At 39.2% G+C, this 18,042-nt stretch overlaps 1 protein-coding gene across 2 annotated transcripts in view; it reads right to left on the bottom strand.

Annotated features, from left to right (window-relative positions):
- LOC140542332 (disabled homolog 2) overlaps window positions 1-18,042 on the bottom strand; it is a 44,738-nt gene that overhangs the window by 5,865 nt on the left and 20,831 nt on the right. Inside the window, exons 3-11 of one of the 2 annotated variants that reach the window (XM_072665277.1) lie at window positions 14,047-14,195; window positions 12,199-12,297; window positions 11,946-12,077; window positions 10,887-10,970; window positions 9,165-9,194; window positions 9,002-9,037; window positions 8,049-8,111; window positions 2,984-3,601; window positions 1,168-1,321 (exon numbers count right to left, since the gene is read on the bottom strand). In XM_072665277.1, coding sequence (XP_072521378.1) covers window positions 1,168-1,321; window positions 2,984-3,601; window positions 8,049-8,111; window positions 9,002-9,037; window positions 9,165-9,194; window positions 10,887-10,970; window positions 11,946-12,077; window positions 12,199-12,297; window positions 14,047-14,195 — 1,365 coding nt within the window. The remainder of the gene's footprint in view (window positions 1-1,167; window positions 1,322-2,983; window positions 3,602-8,048; window positions 8,112-9,001; window positions 9,038-9,164; window positions 9,195-10,886; window positions 10,971-11,945; window positions 12,078-12,198; window positions 12,298-14,046; window positions 14,196-18,042) is intronic. The other variant, XM_072665278.1, reaches the window with a different exon arrangement.

Raw genomic sequence — 18,042 nt, 5'->3', positions numbered from 1 at the left:
TAAAGGATTGGTCATCTGTGTGAAGATTGAAATAGGATGCTAAATGTCTGGCTAAATGTCTCTACATTAGCTCGGTAGCCCCAGTGCAAAACTAAAGAAGCAAAATTTAGACAGACAACATGTCTACTGACATGTCAGACTGACTACATGTTGGGTGAAAGCTGTTTGCGTTAGATTTTTTGGACACATTTAACTTCAGAAGAGAATTTGAGTCATTCAGTTTCCCCTAAGCAGCTTGGTACTAAGATCAGATTTACTGCTCACTCCACCATTTAGGAGGCATATATATATATATATATATATATATATATATATATATATATATATATATATATATACCTTTAAAAATAAAGGTCTTAGTGTTTTTCTTTTACTTAGCTTTACTTTAGTGTTCTTTAGTGTGTGTGTATATATATATATATATATATATATATATATATACTTATTCCGATTCTATTGATATTTATAAGACATTAAATGGAGGAACTGCAAAGTAAGAATTTCATTGTACAGTGTAACTGGTTGTTTCTGCTGTGCACATGACAAGAAACTCTTGAATCTTTTGTCCATCTTTTGTTTGTTTTGTCCATGGTTTGAACCCTGTAGCTGCTCTGTACACTCTGTAAATAATTCTAAATGAATAGAGAGAAATGCTAAATAAGTTGTAATAAACTCTTATTTTACTTAAGACCATTTTTGCATTTTTCATGGTAAAATGGTAAAATAGTAAGAATCTAAATAAAATGCTTTCTTTAGGGACTACTTTGTAACACCTTGTATGTACTTCTCCAGCCATAAAGGGTTTTATAAAACCAGTTTTAGGCCAAAATAATAGTACATCTCGGAGGTGTAGCTTATGCTGTATGCAGAAATGTTTAAACACTGGCAGAAATCCTCTTTACAATTGCCATCACAACACAATACAAATATCAAGTGAAGCCTGAAGGCTGCAATGCACTGCAATCCTGACACATCAGACACCGCACATGGTAAAAGGTGATGCCAGTGATATCAATTACGTATTCAGCCGCAATGCTCCATTACACCTAAATGCCAAATTGTGACATTTTAATGCCATGTCTGAAGTGCAAGCCGGTCAGCAAGGTCAGTATATTCACATAAAGAAAATATCAAATGATGAATCTCTTCTGGTTCTAAGGAGTTTACCGAGGCCTGCGATGGCGTCTGAGGAGCTGCTGGGGCTCTTGTTGAAAAAAGGGGCCGAGTTCACTGGGGTGCTGTCTGGCTGAGGAGGAGATAGTGATTCCGACTGGCTGGGTGAAGTGAATGGATCTGCTGCAGGTTTCTCATTTGTTGGGGACTGAGGAGGAGAGAGAGAACTGTTATGATAGTGTGTGCAGTGACCGGCTGTGGAAAGCACTGAACACTGAAACATATGTGATACTTTGACGTGAAAGAAACAGCTTGGCAAAATAAATTCCCCCAAATTTACCCAAAATGCAGTCGATCAGACATGTTTGCTTCTGTAGTTTTGCTTGCTATGCTAATGTAGCCAACAAGTAATAGACCCTACACATAAGTATTGTACAAATGACTTGTCTAAATCAGACCAGAAGGACTGACATACAAACATCAAGCTTCTGTTTTAAGTGATTTCTCTACATATCAGTGTCATACAGTGTCAGAAACCGCATGAGTAGGTGCTTTTGGGATTGCCTCAACATGGTTTGAGGCAGGTGTGCTAATAGTGAAGTGTACATTTTAGACACCAAACATTTATTTGCTGATCAATTTTGGGAAATTATGCAAAATTCAATTTTTTTTGCCAAACCATTCCTTTAAAATCGCAAAGCACAGGAAAGTTCAAATAGTCACTCAATGAGTTCTTACCTATATTCTGTCATTCACTGAAGCATTAAAAAAAGAGGTCAGGTCATTAGAATACATATGTAACAAGCACTGCTACTGTCACTGCAACTAAGCAACAGATACACAGATACCATAACGAAACCATATTGGAATCTAAAATCATTAGTGTTAAACTAAAGTATCAAATATTAGCATTTTAATAATTTGACTGCATTTGTTACCATCCATTAATAAATGTTAACTTTCTTTGTAGTGCTAAATCGGCATCAGCCCTAAATTCCTATGTTGGTTCATCCAGTGCAACCTTCTACACTCACCAACGCTTTGCATGTAACAAAGGCTCTTTTGTACAGCCGGCTTAAGCACAGCTTTACACAATTAGTATAGTATGGGATTATGCAGTGTATGATCCTAAAAGATACTGACCTTTGTCACTCTTGTGGTGTTAATGGCATGATTTCTTACCATGCTGTTTGGCAACCTAGCCTACTGTTAGCTGCATTGTTTGGAGGAGTAAGCATTTGTGATCACTGTGATCAATGTAATAATTCAACATAAATTAACCATAATACTGTATAAATTATTAAACATTGGTGTGTTTTTTCATGTAATATACACCGATCAGTCATAACATTAGCACCAGCTGCCTAATCTTGAACAGGCCCCTCTTGTGCCGCTACAACAGATCTGGCCATTCGAGGCATAGACTCTACAAGACCTCTGAAGGTGTGATGTGGTACCAGCAGACAGCACTCCAGTCCAGTCCTGTAAGTTTTAAGGTGTGGCCTCAATGGATCGCATCAATAAGCCTTATGCTAGGACCAGTGAACTGACGACTCTGCCATCGGTTGTCCTTTTTTGGAGCACTTTTGGTAGATACTGACCACTGTGTATGAGAAAAAATGTTTCGTACATATTTTTCCTGTTTTTACCACATCACCTTCGAGAACTGACTGTTCACATTGCTGCCAAATATATCCACCCCTTCGCAGATGCCACCGTAGATGAAGATCAGCAGTGTTTTTCCACTTCACCTGTCAGTGGTACTAATGTTATGGCTGATCTGATTTATTTACTGTTCACTTAACAACAACCTGTAACCTGTTCAAATCTTTTCATAGCTTGTTGCTTTAGGAAGAAGTCCCGTCCTCACCTTAACAGCCCTCCTGCCCCGGCCAGCTTTCGTGTTGAGTGGAGGTGGGCTTATGATGACTGAATCCTTGGTTTGCTTGACGGCCGGCTCGGGCTTGAATCCATTCTCGTGCTTCACTCCGTTCTGAACAGGCTGGTTCTTCTCTGCAGCCTCCAAAAACGGGTTTGGGGTCACTTTCCCATTATGGCCGTTCTGCTCCCTGACTGGTATGCCATTCTGAGTCCAGGCATCCACCTCCGCTGCCCTGCCATCTAGTGGCCACTGGCCGTTAGTGAGCGCTTGGATGACTGTCCTGTTGGAGAGCTGGTCGAACTGCTGAGCCAGGTAGTCGGAGTCGCCGTTTGCAGGGCCGCCGTTAAAATAGTGACTGGAGCTGTGATTGACCGCTGCGGTCGCTGATTGGCTGTCGCTTTTGGAGAAGGGGTCGTCGCTGAAGGGGTCATGGCTGGGGGTGGGGAAGAAGCTGAGCTGGGAGGAGAAGGGGTTTTCAGGCGAGAGGCTGGACTGGACACTGAGGGCAGAGGAAGAGGAGCAGCCGGTAAAAGGGTTGCCTTTCACACAGTTCTGGTTGCTGTCTATCTCAGTGGACAGATCCAGCAAGAGGATGTCCTCAGATTCCTGGGAGAAGAGAAAACACTCATTAGTTATGTCAGAAATTCAATTTCTTCACACAGCGGCCGGTTCGCTTATTTACGTCACACACAGGAAGGGACAAGGATAATTGGTCAGTTAAGAGATTAGGGCTCGAGAAATTTAAATGATGCTGTCTGTCAACTGATAATACTGGCTGAGATCAATAATATCATTAATATAGTCATAAATTGTATTTAATCCAATAGTTGTAGCTAATATTATCAGCAAACTGGTATGTTGCTGGGCCTAGTAGAGATGGCAATGGCAAAAATGTAGATATCAATCCTGAAATTTTGATTACTGGTTGTCAGCACGAGCCAGTTACTAATTATTTAGTGACTACTGTAAACAGTTCTGTATCTGCTATGAAATCAGTATGTATTTCATGTCATTTGAGGGTGAGAAATTCACGTTTGGGCTCACATACAGGCATTTAAAGTTTAAAGGGTTAAAACAAGTACATGAAGCACTTGTGATTATCTAAATTCCTCTAAACTTACAAAAACACTGCAATACAGAGGTGGGCAATATGATGATGTGTTATCGTTTTGCGATACATGTTGTCATCATGATACACAATATGATTTTTCGGAACGCATCATGGATATCGTCCAACTGCACATTTCATTATAGAGAGTGTATTTAGTCCTGTCACTATAAATATTGCGGATTGTCAAAATATCACTAAAAATATTGTGATTAGGCTTGCAATGGTATGAGATTTCCATTGTATGATAATTGTCACAGTTTTACGGTATCACAGTATACAATCTTTCTTCTTATTATTTTTATCAGTATTACTTAACACTGGCCTTTGAAGGCATGAAGACATGTTTTTTTTCTTGGTTGAATAAAATACTTACAATAGTTAAACAATGGATTAATGGTATTAATGTGCAATATGTACAATAATTCCCTTTTGAAAATAAACAAATACGAAATTTGAGCCGAAGCTCTTTTGAATTATTTTGTTTCCAGCTAATGATTATTTTCATCATGGGTTAATCTGCTGATTATTTTCCATTAATAAATTGAGTGTTTGGCTTTTAAAACTATGTAAGAAACTGGTGGGATTTTTTCCCCAATACCAGAAAATGTACACAATATGATAACCATAAATTTTCATACCATGGTATAACTAAAACCAGTAGACCGCTGCACCCCTAATCATGATACAATATTTTCTACCATATTGCCCACCAGTACCGTTACAACAATTACAATTTACATGGGCTGCACTGGGTCTACTTGTAATTACACATAGTTGACATAATTTCATTGCCTACACATTTGCTATGCTGGATTGCAAGCAAGGTTAAATGTAGGCTAAATAGTAGCCACCTACTTTCCTTTCTTTTATGAAATGCTGTGCTTAGAGCTGGCGCAATAGTTCTTTTTCTTCTGCATCTCTGAGTGTTGGCCGATAGTAATTTGATATTTTTTCTTTAAAAGCTACTAGGCTTTAAAATGCGCTAAAATTACACCTAAGTAAAAAATCATGCTCAAATGAGCTAAACACTACCTCACAGAAAACAGCTAAGTGCAAATATGTGCTGTTTCAGGCTATATTAGTTTTATTTTTTCCCTCCAGTATCAGACTGATACCCATCAATACTGACATGCCATCTCTATAAGCAATTTTGTGACACATTTTGTGATTTCAGACCAGATTTCTCACAGAACTGGACTGAATTCACTAGTATTCCAGTATTTTCTGCTGGTATTAGCCCAGTGTTGGGTATTGTATTGATGTCATCTCTAGTTAGCGGTTTTGGAAACATCACCTTTCCAGAAAATACCTGTTTAAGCATTTTTGAAGCTTTCAAAACTGATCTAATCTAATTAGTCCCCCACCTTCCCACAATTGCAGACTTACCCTGTGTACCCTGTGTGTGACACAATAAGCAAAACGGCTGTCGACTAATGAATGGATGCACTATGTTTTTTGGAATAGCATAGCAATGCAACAGAAACATGCAGCGAGATGAGGAAAATGTTCACTCCATGGCTGGAAAGCACCGACACTGACATGCTATGTAATCAGACCAATGAAAGTTGCTCTATAAACCTCATATCCAGTCGTGACGGGAACTGTATTTTTCCCCCAAACACGGCACATGCTTCTAATGGCTAAGTTCACTTCACAACTATGAACAGACATTGTGTTTATTATGCTGTTACCTGAGCATGAACTCTCATAGTTATTGCATTTTAATGGAGAAAACAGATACTAGGTCAAAACCCAAGAGAAAAACGAATACCATGTACTAAAGACAAGCCTTAAAAAAAGACATAACCTTAAAACCCAGAAAACAACAAATATCAAAATCTGGTTGGTATTATCATACTGTATTTTCCTGAGTGGTTTCCACATTAAGGGACTCATTCTGCTCAGTAGCACCATGCTGTTTCTTCTCCATTCTCCATTTTGACAGTTGCAAAAGCCCTTCAAACCTCTGAGCTCTTATACATCTTGTTTTTACAATCAGTCGTGATGTGAAAAACCTGCTTCATATGACAGAATGCACCTCTGCTGAGTTGTTCCTCACCAGCAACAATCGAGCCTTGTGTAAGTTTCAGCGTGTGTTATTATTTTTGGCTTGAGCCAAGCTCCTCTGTTCCCAGAGACCCCATTTCGTTCAAGCTGAGGTCAATTAGACCAGAAACTCTACGACAAGGACCAGCGAGACGGAGCTAAGACTGAATGGCACCGCTCGTGTTCTTCATTTGGACTTTTACGTAACACAAAGTTGCCCTGGAAAAGAACAAACTCAGATAGCAGACGATTCTGGGGAAATTTGGCCCAGTTAAGGTGCTTATGGGGCAGCTGTGGCAATGGCACTGTATTGTGGACCAAAGCTACAGCAGCCACGTTTAAGGTTTGTCTTTTAAACTCTGGGCTTCATGAGGTACCCTTGCAACCGACCATGTGAAATGTTTATACAGCATTTCTACATACAGCGGCCCAACTGTGACTGCGTTATGGCATGGTGGGTTGTGGGCTGGATGAAAAAGCAGTACGTTTGGGGCAGATCTGAACCATGACCTGTTTGCTATATGGAAATTAACGCAATCAAATCTATTGTGTTATCAACAAAACAGTCAGAGACTTTGGTTTTGCTGCTTTTAATTAGCTATACTTCACTCACTTAGTTAGTAGTTGTTGCATGTGGAAAAGGGTCTTTATTTGTTTACTGCTTGCCCATCACTGCACTAGTTCGCTAAAAGCGTATTATTGACTTGTCTGGAGAATGGTATGTATGTATATATGTGAATATATATAATAATAAACTATCATATCTATTCATGTCTTCTTGTTTAAAATGATGCATTGTGACACAACAAAAAATCTTAAATTTTGAATTTTAAATTAAATGTGACAACAACATTAAGAAATCACATCATTATAGGAATGGTTTGGTAAAAAACATTGTTGATCAGCCTAGACATGACTGATGCCCAATTTTGCATCTTTAATTTTACACTGGAGCTATAATGCTATTGTAAAAACCAGCTTAAAATAGTTGAAAAAACACTATATAAGGACAAAAGTATTGGAACATTTATTGTTTCTTCTGCAATCAAGACTATTAAAAAAGTAAAATAGTTTAATCCTGCATTTGTTGAAGGTTTTGTATATACTGTCTAGGTCAGCCTTTCTACTAGATCCTGGAGCATTGCTGTGAAGATTGGATTGCACTGAGTGACAAGAGCATTAGTGAGATCAGGATGTTGGATGATCACCACCCCATCATCCTCATCCTTAAATCCCAAGCTCATCCCAAAAGTATTGGATGGAGCACCAACCATCATTCCAGAGAACACAGTTCCACTGCTCCTCAGTTCAATGCTGGAGGCTTTATACTCCTCTAGCCCACACCTGGCATTAGGCATGGTGCCAATAGGCTCATGTTCATTTGCTCTAGAGAGTTCTGTTTTATTGGTGTGTGCATTTCCAAATCGGTGCTAACTTAAAGTAGCAAAATGCACACATTAAAAGGGGTGTACACAAACATTTGGACATATAGTGTAGCACCCCACAGTGTTCAACCAAATTGTGCATTTTCATAGTATTTTTATTAGTTAATATTAAACCATCCTGTAACCTAAACCACACTGACAAACCTGTGCCTCTTGTTAGCAACATTAGCCTCATAGCTGTAAAATGTGGACTGACCGACTACATCTGGAGTAAATGGAAGATTGTGCAATTCTCTTTTCAAGAGAAGGCTAGTTCAAAAAAGGCACAAAAGACATGTTCAGAGCTCAGGAGATGATTTTAACTGTAATCATCTTCACAAAGGCCATTTTCTTGGTAAACTTTGTGAGACACTATTGGATTGTTTACCCAAATTTAGGTCTAATATAGTGTTTATTATAGCTTCAGCCAGAGTGGGCTGAGTTGGATGATGGTGTTTATATCCGGCCTTACCGACGGAGAGTGCAAGTCTGGTGGGGTCGACATGTCTCCAAATAAGTCCAGCTGTTCGACGCCCTGCGAGTAATGGGATGAGGAAGAAAAATACTGACCTTAGTAGATATTCAATGCCAAATATATACAATACAATTGCTTAAATTTTGCAGCATGGTTGACTTCATACTTCTGTTTAGCGCGATGTGCGTCTTTTCTAACCTGCAATCTTATTTCTATACTTAACTATAAAAATAATATATAACTATTAATTAGAACAAGAGAATTCCCAGGAGTTAAAGCACTACTACAACTCAACCTCCATACAAAGTAGCCAAAGCCAGTGATAGCACTGAGGGAAGATGGAGTGGGCCTAAAGTGGAGGTGATTCATTAACATGGAATGAGAACAGATCTTTCCTCATGGAGACAGGAGTCTGAATGGCTGCTGTTGGCACAGCTTTGCGACTTCCTGTCTGCTAACGTCATTAGTTTAGCCCACCCCTGCAAGAGTGGCTGGGATATAGCAGGGAGACTATGTAGCCACCATAATATCCTGATGGTGGCCTTGGTGTCAGAACAGGAGCAGATAAGTCTACTGCTTTGGCTGATTATAGTTTTGGTCTGAGATGGTTGTTATGGTAGATTTGAGAGCAGTCATTGTGGCAATTATTATACAGTGGTATCTGGAAGCCTACATCCAGTTATCTAAAACAATCAAGCACGGATAGGGGATGCATTTTGCACTGTGTCTATGTTAACTGATAGACTAGAGGATTCTATTACTGATGATCTACAGTAGACTAATTAGCTTCAGTGCAGAAAAGAGCGCACTTCAGTAAAACCTGGGAAAAGAGTGGATGGTGTAAATCTGTTTTTTCAGTGAACTTACACTTTAAAGTCACTATACTGATGTTGAACAGAACACACTTTAAGAGCCGGGAAAACCCAAAACTGCATGCAATGAATACTTACTTTTCTGTCATTGGTGTGTGAGGCTTCACTGCCATTCTGTAAGGTAAATTTACACACATTCAGATATTTCAACAGCTGGAATCAAATAAGTAATTCCACATAATTGTACAAATAATACACATGGCTGCACTGTGTCCATTCATTCATTATGGCAGATACCTACACTTACCTCCACCACTTTATTTGGTTCTTCCTGCAGACGAGACAGAATGTAATTAGTAAGACAGCAACGATTATAGATGGTAAAAGACTACAGGATGCAAAACAAGCCCAGGAGATATCTGACTGTAATATATTTGATAACAGAAGAGGATAAGACATTGATTAAATGGGTTATGTAACTAAATTCAAAGAAAAGAAATTATGCAGACTGCATGTATCGCTGATTATTATTTTGTTAGCAAACTATTCGATGTTCAATAAATTCCTTAAGGAAAATTTATTTATTTATCCTTAAGGCAGCTTAATACACTTGATCGCTATACTGTATACTGTATACTCCAACAAATGCAAAGAGCAGTGAAGCTTTATATGAAAAAAGCCTGTCCAGTCAAATATACAGATATATAAATAAAAATACAATATAAAATATATAGCTCACATTCAATTCTGTATTACCTTGCCATATTATTGAGCCTGAACATCTATGCAATGATCTACTGAGACTCTTTGTCTAGAGAAGCGAAGGTAGGATTGGGTGTAATAAATTGCTGCGGCATGTGGAACTGGACATTTCTGTGTCTAACTGTCTTCCCCATCGCTATATAAAAGATGGCTTTATTGCTGGACGCACCCTATGAGCTTATTCAGAGGGGTAAATACTAATTATGATTTTGTTTAATCAGAAAAATTCTTTTAATACATTTTTGTCTGTGAAAACTACATTTGTAAAATTTGTACATTTGTTTGTTTTTAATCCAATAAATAATTCAAGATCATTTTGCTTGGAGGAAGAACTGTTTGCTGAGAGTATTTTGAATAATACACAAACGTACTGAGCATTGGTGTACTTCATCATACTGTATTTTGTGACAATTTTGAAAAGCAGTGAGTGTATTGCTTTACTGATTAATATACATGTGTATACATTGTCTCTTATTCATATCAAATGACTAAGATTAAATAAATGAAATAGGACACCCCATGAAAAAACATATTTAAATATCTGGACATCTGATCTTTATTTTAACAATATTGAGAGATGTAGGTTGCATAACTAAACACATACAACTGAATGTAATTAATAGAAATTCTTTCGAGTCAAACACCCCCACGTTTATCACTACTTAAAATGTCGAAAAACATCTGTAGATGATCAATTCGAACACCATTAGAGTGGATTTTTGAGGAGCCTATCATATTTAAACCTCAGACAATTATTTTGAGGTGCCCTTGATTGTTGAAATAAGTGGTAGCACAAGGGTCAGATCAAAACAGCTCTATGAGGCCTTTAGAAAAAAGGTTGTAGATGTCCTACTGTTTGTCCTCACAGGAAAACTGAATTTCTATTCATTACATTTTTACAAACAATTTCTGTGTTTAGTTACATCACCTCCATCTCTCAATATAGTTCAGATGAAGCTCGACTATCCATATTTTCATAAGGTTCATAATGGGGTGTCCTAATTGTCTCACATGACTATAGCTACAACATATCTGCCTAGACAGTGACAGTGACCTTTACAGTCCATTGCCTCAGTTTCATTGCTGCTCTTTATCTTCACAGGACAGTACAGTGTAATACCTGCTCTACAGTAGCCCTGTTAGCACTGCCACTGTAATACAAGGGACTTCCTGAGGTCAGAGGTGTCATTAGTCTCTAACGCCACAACTGCAGTGTTCTGGACAGAGTCATGTAGCACTCCATTGTTAAGACTTCCTGTACCTTCTTTGAGCCCTCCGCTTCTTTTTTCTTCATGTTGAAGATGAGCTGAAAGAGATCCTTCAGGTCAATTACAAGTGGCTCCGCCTGGAAGGAAGCACAAAGACACATGTTACATATCCAGCTTCCTGAGAAGGTGTGTAGTGTGTGAAGGCTACTCAGTGAATCCTTAGTTAATCATTACCACGATATAACATGCTGTACGCAAACAAGCCTCTCATAATGTTTTACTGTGTCTGAGCAAACACAGCTCCAGATTAATGTTTATTACGACACACATAATCTAACAAAAGCACAATATTTTGGTCAAAATAATGCACGCTAATCTGCCAGCCTGCCCATAATTAATAGTCATGGACCGATATGGGGATTGTGGGGCCTGTGGGGCCTGATTTCAGATTATATCTGAGTTCAGGGTTATATCTGAGAAACAATGCACTGAAACATCAGCTATAATATTATATTATATTATCATCACCACAATCATATATTTCTAACAGCGATGATATTTACACTGATTAGCCAAATCATTAACCTCTGCCCACCTAATACTGAATAGTTCAGATTCTTATGTTTGCCCATTTGTTCTGCAAGAACTGGCTGTTCACTTGCTGCCTAATTTATCCCACCCCCTGAACATATGCCACTGTAGATAAGGACAATCAATGTTTTTCACTTCTAGACTCAATTCTAGTTCTATTGTTATGGCTGATCAGTTTATATCAGTGCTTGATGCTGTCAAATCAGGTGAGAATTGAACACATCTAGCGCTGGCTGGGGGCCAGGAGATATTCTGATTCTACTATACAGCATATTATTACTACATATAGAGAGTCTATAGATAGTAGTTACTCATCACCGTCACTGGCCTTTCTCCTGTTCCTCATTTAAGAAGATTTAGTATGGACAGTGACAATATCATTTATACAGGCCACATACATGTCCATGCCCTAACAGTGTGTGTTTTGGAGGGTTGTCTGGGTGGTGGTGACTGAAAGAGACAAAGTGAGAAAGAAAAAGAGAGAAAGATGAGGGACTACGCTCAATAGAACCCCAGCAGACCTGCTGTGCAGTTTTAATGGCGAAGAACTGGTGCTGGCCCTCGGCGCCACACACATAGCCAAACGCTCGATTATCAGTCACGTCACGAGCAATAAAGGAGATCTTATTCACCGCGTGTTCCAGCACCACTGCCTGCGGAGGAGTCAGCAAGCACAATTAAACACAGTTAAGGGGAACAACAGGAGAGCTCTCTGTATAAGTGAGATGATAATGAGCGTACAGTAATCAGCACTGGATAGAAAGGCACACTCACCCCTGTTTTCTCGTCCGTGATGGTGATTCCCGAGAGAGAGATGTTCACCCACACTCTCTGCTTGTGCTTGCCCTGAGAGCGAGCGGCCGCCGCTTTGCCCTGGAAACGACCACACGATCAGAAGATGGAACCGGCACTTGAACTTGCCATGTTAATTAACCAGAACCAGTTAATTAATCACACTTTTACAGTCAAATCTTTGACAGAATATAAAGAAACACCTCCTTGAACATGACATTATTTTGTTAATATAGAAGCAAATCAGACTTAATTGACTACAAATTGGCTATATTTAATGGTTTACCCATTAAAGTTGACCTAAAAAAGAAATTTGAATAATATTTGAGTGAAATTATATAATGGTGTCAGTGAAATACTCCCTTTTCTTGGTGGTAGATGGGGATGGTTAGGGAGGAAGGTGTGTACATAAAACTAAAGATATACACAGTCATATCAGCATATTATGACCACTCCTGGTCTGGAATGAACTCAGCCCATAATATCAGCTCCACTGACCATAGTGTAGTTCTATAATTGCTGACTGACTGGACTGGACTGGAGTCCATCTGTTTCTCTGCATACTTTGTTAGCCTCCTTTCACCCTGTTCTTCAATGCTCAGAACCACACGGGAACACGGGAGCAGCAATGGACTAGCTTCTGTCTCTGACTCTACATCTACAAAGTGTGGACAATGAGTGAACACAGTGTTTTAACACTCCAGGGTCACTGCTGCGTCTGATCCACTCATACCAACAGCGCAAAACACTAACACACCACCAAGTCAGTGGAGTCACTGCAGTGCTGAGAATGACCCACCACACAAATAATACCTCTTCTGTGGGCCCCTGACCATTAAAGAACAGGGTGAAAGGAGACTAACAAAGTATGCAGACAAACAAATGGACTACAGTCTGTACTGGTCAGTGGAGCTGATGTAGTGGGCAGTTCAATTTAAACCAGGGGTGGTCAAAATTTTCTGATATGACTGTGTCTTAAACACATACAAAACCAACACTAACATGATTTCCATGTTACAGACAAAAGCCATAAGCCATAAGAGAGAAGGAACAGCTTAGTCTCTGACTCTAATTTTGAACAACTTCTGCACAGAGAGGGAGCCAATTAAAACTCAGGGGAATAGGTGGAGTTTGTTTATCTCTAAAAAGGGGGAAACTTGTGGAATAGCTGTGATGAGGAATTAAGATTGTAAAAATAAAGTGACAATCACATAAAACTGAAATATGATTACTGTATGGGTATGAAATCTATTTTTAACTATTTTAATTGTTAAGTTTTAACTAAACTTAGTAGTAAAATGACTGTCTATGGGATTTTATTTAGTCTACACCTTTTCAGTCAATGTTTTCTTTTTCCTTTTTTTCCAATTACCATTTCCTTTCCACAGAGCATTATGACAGAAAAGTAGGAATTTGTTTAGGGTTAGGGTTTTAAAATTTGAATAATATTTGAGTGAAATTATATAATGGTGTCAGTGAAATACTCCCTTTTCTTGGTGGTAGATGGGGATGGTTGGGGAGGAAGGTGTGTACATAAAATGATAAAAAGATATACACAGTCATATCAGCATATTATGACCACTCCTGGTCTGGAATGAACTCAGCCCATAATATCAGCTCCACTGACCATAGTGTTGTTCTATAATTGCTGACTGATTGGACTGGACTGGAGTCCATCTGTTTCTCTGCATACTTTGTTAGCCTCCACATTTGAGGATACTCAAAAGATCTACAGCTAATCCACAAATACTACCCCTAAATCCACTGCTTTAAGGATTTGAACATGGCAGGATTGAATTGTTTAGAACGACTGTTTACCCTTTGACCTACCTTCAGTTTCATCATGGAGTCTTGGCTCATTTTGTCCCCTCGGGCCTCAGGCACATCGTCCACTCCGATTAGCTTGGCCTTGTATCGAACGCCATCACCTTTGAACCTGGCCAGCAGGAACTCGTCTGTTTTCTCAGGACTGGCTGCAGCTGGAGCAGAGATAAAGAAAAAAAACAGATCACACATTGATCTCTACCACACAAGATGACATCAACTGTCGGACATGGGTTTGAATTACTATTTCAACTGGACTGATCTCTACGCCCTGCACGCAACTCAATTCTGTGCAATACAGCCAACAATAAGAAGATGCCCCGGCAGGGTGCCTTATATTCATATTTTCATTTATTATTAAAGCATCCAATAATATAAAGTATGATGCTGTAATGTCATAATAATACAGTAGCCTCAGGCTAATATACTAGCCCAGAGCTAATTCATACTTACGAGTATTAGCTGTTGTTTTGCAATATATATAGGCAGATGGATGTTTTTCTCCTTGTCAGATCACTTGTATAACCCTCTAAAACCAAGTGTAGCATATCTGATACATATCTGAGTTTTTGCGACTCCTGCAACATCAGTGTGATAATTCAATAATTGCCTTAAATAATGTTTTAATAATATAAATGATAGAAACAACCTATAACCAATTATATAAATAAATGAATAATAATTTTTTCCATAAATCATAAAATAAAATCAGATACATGTTTTCTGCCCCCTTCTACAGTAGATATTCTGTGTACTGCATGCCTCAGGAAAATACATACAGATTTCTGAGCTTGAAAGTTCTTGAGTAACATTTAAAGGCAGAAATATTCTGTTCAATATGTTTAGTTTGTTAAAAATGTTATGTTTTAATATAATATATGCCCATGTTTGTTAAATCTACACTATATGGACAAAAGTATTGGGACATCTGCTCATTTACTGTTTCTCCCGAAATCAAGCATAAAAGCATAAAAAAAAAAGTTTATCCTGTTTTGGTTGGAGTAAAGCAGTCTCTACTGTCCAAGGGAGGCTTTCGACTACATTTTGGAACTTTGCTGTGAAAATTATAATGCATTCAGTGAGAACAGTGTTAGTGAGGTCAGGATGTTGCATGATCGACCACACCACCTCATTCCCAGCTCACTTCGGGGAATGGTGAAACGTACAGTAGTTGAATGCACTGATTAGAAGGGGTGTCCACAAACATATGGACATATATAGTGTATCATTCAATGCCTGTGTGTATTGAACTGAGAGGCTCAATTCAACAATACAACAATAGCCACGCTTCATGCTCTATTCAGTGTGGTAAGGACAGAAGTGCTGTGAGTGGAAGCTCTGCGCGTTTCACAACCCGGCAAGCAATTACAGGCCTTTCACAATCAATACAACCCATCATTAAGGCTTTAGTGCTCCACAAAAAGGTTCTCACATTTCAAAGTCTCAACATGATTTGACTTCCTTTAGTCATCTGCATTAAATCAAGCGTCACAAACGTGGTACTTAATGTCAGTCTGGGTGACAAAAAGCCCATTATTAATCCACAGCTCTGTTATAATGACTGGCAGTGGGAATTCAGTGGTCAGGCTGGTGTTAAGAGAGCTGAACATCTCAGCTGTCTTTTCAGCTGTTATTCTCTTGCAAATTAAGAAAGCATATGAGAAACTCTAGCCACAGCACAACACTTTCACAAACAGGAATGTCACAAAAACCAATCCTTTGATACCAAGTTGATACAAAAAATATAAAACCTGTCTGTACTTATTTGATACTGAAGCGTGAAGAGGAGGGGTGCCACAGGAGGTCTTACACTCATACAGAAAGATACGTCTGAGCAGTAAACTCACTGTTTTGAGTCTCAATAGCGCATACAATCAAGAGATTACACGTTAAATAAATAAATACTGTAATATATTTGGGAATGAAATCCCCTGGTTTGCCGTTACTGTCGTTTTTGAACCCCCGAGAGAGGCAAACCGCACTCAGCACGAGGCATCCGCCTGTAATTAACGGATCGCAAGGCCGAGAGGGAGGGGGTAGTGAGGACATCATCATAGCTGGTCTAGAATATAAGAAAATACAAGAAAGGGGGGGCTGCAGAAATTTCAGAATAAAAGTCCCAAGACCAGATAACACTTATAAGCACACATCAAATATAATAAAGAACACACAGGGGTTTTTATTTCATTTTATTTGGACTACTGTCAAGTCTTATAAAAAGAACATCTTATAAATATTCTTGTCAATCTAATTAATAAAATTAACTCATTAAAATCATTGCATTTTAGCTCAGAAACACTCTAAATCAGGGGTGGGTAACAGGGGCCGGAGTCCAGCAGTCTGCTGATTTCCCTGCTCAGTAAACCTGACAATTAACAGATAAGACAAGACAACCATATTCTTTGTGTTGGACACAGATGGAATTTGTCCTCCGCCTTTAACCCATCCGTGCAGTGAACACACACATACACACTAGTGAGCAAACACACACGTGCCTGGAGCGGTGGGGAGCCCAGGGAGCAGAAAGGGTGAACAGTGGCAGCTTGGGTGAGCTGAATTAGATGTGTTTGAGTAGGGAGAGATAAAACTGCAGGAATATGCTCATCCAGGACTGAAATTGCCCACCTCTGCTCTAGATGATAAATTTTCAGTTTCTGAGATGTGAACTGTTTTTGTCTTCATTACAAGCGAAAATGTATATTAATTTCTTTGTTTTTATTTTATTTTTTATTTTTTGACATGGTATCGAAACTGGTATTGAGAATCGAGGAATTTTAGCAGTATTGGTGCCAACTACCATATTTTTGGTATCATGACATTCCTAGTCATGAAGACTAAAGCCATTTAAGATGATCTTCTGTACAGTCATCTTTGTGTAGTGCGCAATATCTTTCTGGCCATGTATTAGGACTGGATCTTGCCATTTTCTTTCCCTGCCTGTGATCTTATCAGCTTAAATCTCTGGAGAAGATTAAGCAACTCATTCCTCATTCATCTCTCTTGACATCAGTTACTCTACTTTTGTAGAATTTGGCAGCATTAGCTCCACTGTGCTTCTTCGTGACCTTTCCATCTCTTCATCTCGTTCCTTTTCTTGACTTCTCCCTTCCCCTGTCTCATCTGGGTCATCTCCACTTTCACAACCCCTTCTCTTTTACTCCGCCTCGCTCTTTTTCCACCTATTATCAAAGCTCTTCTGAAAATAAAGGTGTCAGAAAGGGTTCTTTGGAGTGATGCCACAGAAGAGCCACTTTGCTTCCCTAAAGAACCTTCCAATAGATGATTCGTTGAAGAACCACTTTTGTTACTGATGTGAAGAAAGCTTGAAGACCCTCTACTGAATGCACCGATTAAACTGTTTATTTAATTAGGGTGAGAATCGGTTCGTTAAACTGAACTGAACTGAACTGAACTGAGCCTCCCACCACTCCGCACTGTATGGCAGGGTGCCGTGCTCGGCTGTTGGCCCTGTGTAGATGGCAGGGGCGGAGAGAGGCACAGAAAGAATGGGCACTTCCAGGCGGGGGCCCAGACTTTGGTCGTGCCGTGGAAAAGCTAAGAGATGCCATTGACATTCACAACATGCAGAGAGCCAGCAGGCTGGAGGTCCCCCCCGCCCCTGTTAGCACCAGGACACAGGACAACCCCCACTAACACAAATGTGCAGGCCTCTTTCACTCACTTCCTCTTCATCTGAATAGGTCAGACACAATTGACTGTGTTGACTCTGTTGTTAGTCTGGGGAAGAAGACAGCAAGCTTCAAGGCTGGTTCAAGGCCTATTATAATAAATGAAGTTCCGTAATCGGACTCTTAATCCAATGCAAATGAGACGATTTAGGAATAATGGTCGCAATTCTGTACAATTCGGAAAAAAAAAGTTCCCAAGTTTGCAAAAGAAGCTTGAGTCGACTCTCGTTTGTTCAAAGTAATGATTAATGCTCTGTGGTTAATGTCCTCAAAATGCTAAAGAGGGTTTATAGAAGTCAGCGATGCTGCTCGG

This window comes from Salminus brasiliensis, chromosome 20, assembly GCF_030463535.1.
Source record: "Salminus brasiliensis chromosome 20, fSalBra1.hap2, whole genome shotgun sequence".
Taxonomy (NCBI): domain Eukaryota; kingdom Metazoa; phylum Chordata; class Actinopteri; order Characiformes; family Bryconidae; genus Salminus; species Salminus brasiliensis.
This window is presented reverse-complemented; position numbering and strand designations above follow the sequence as displayed.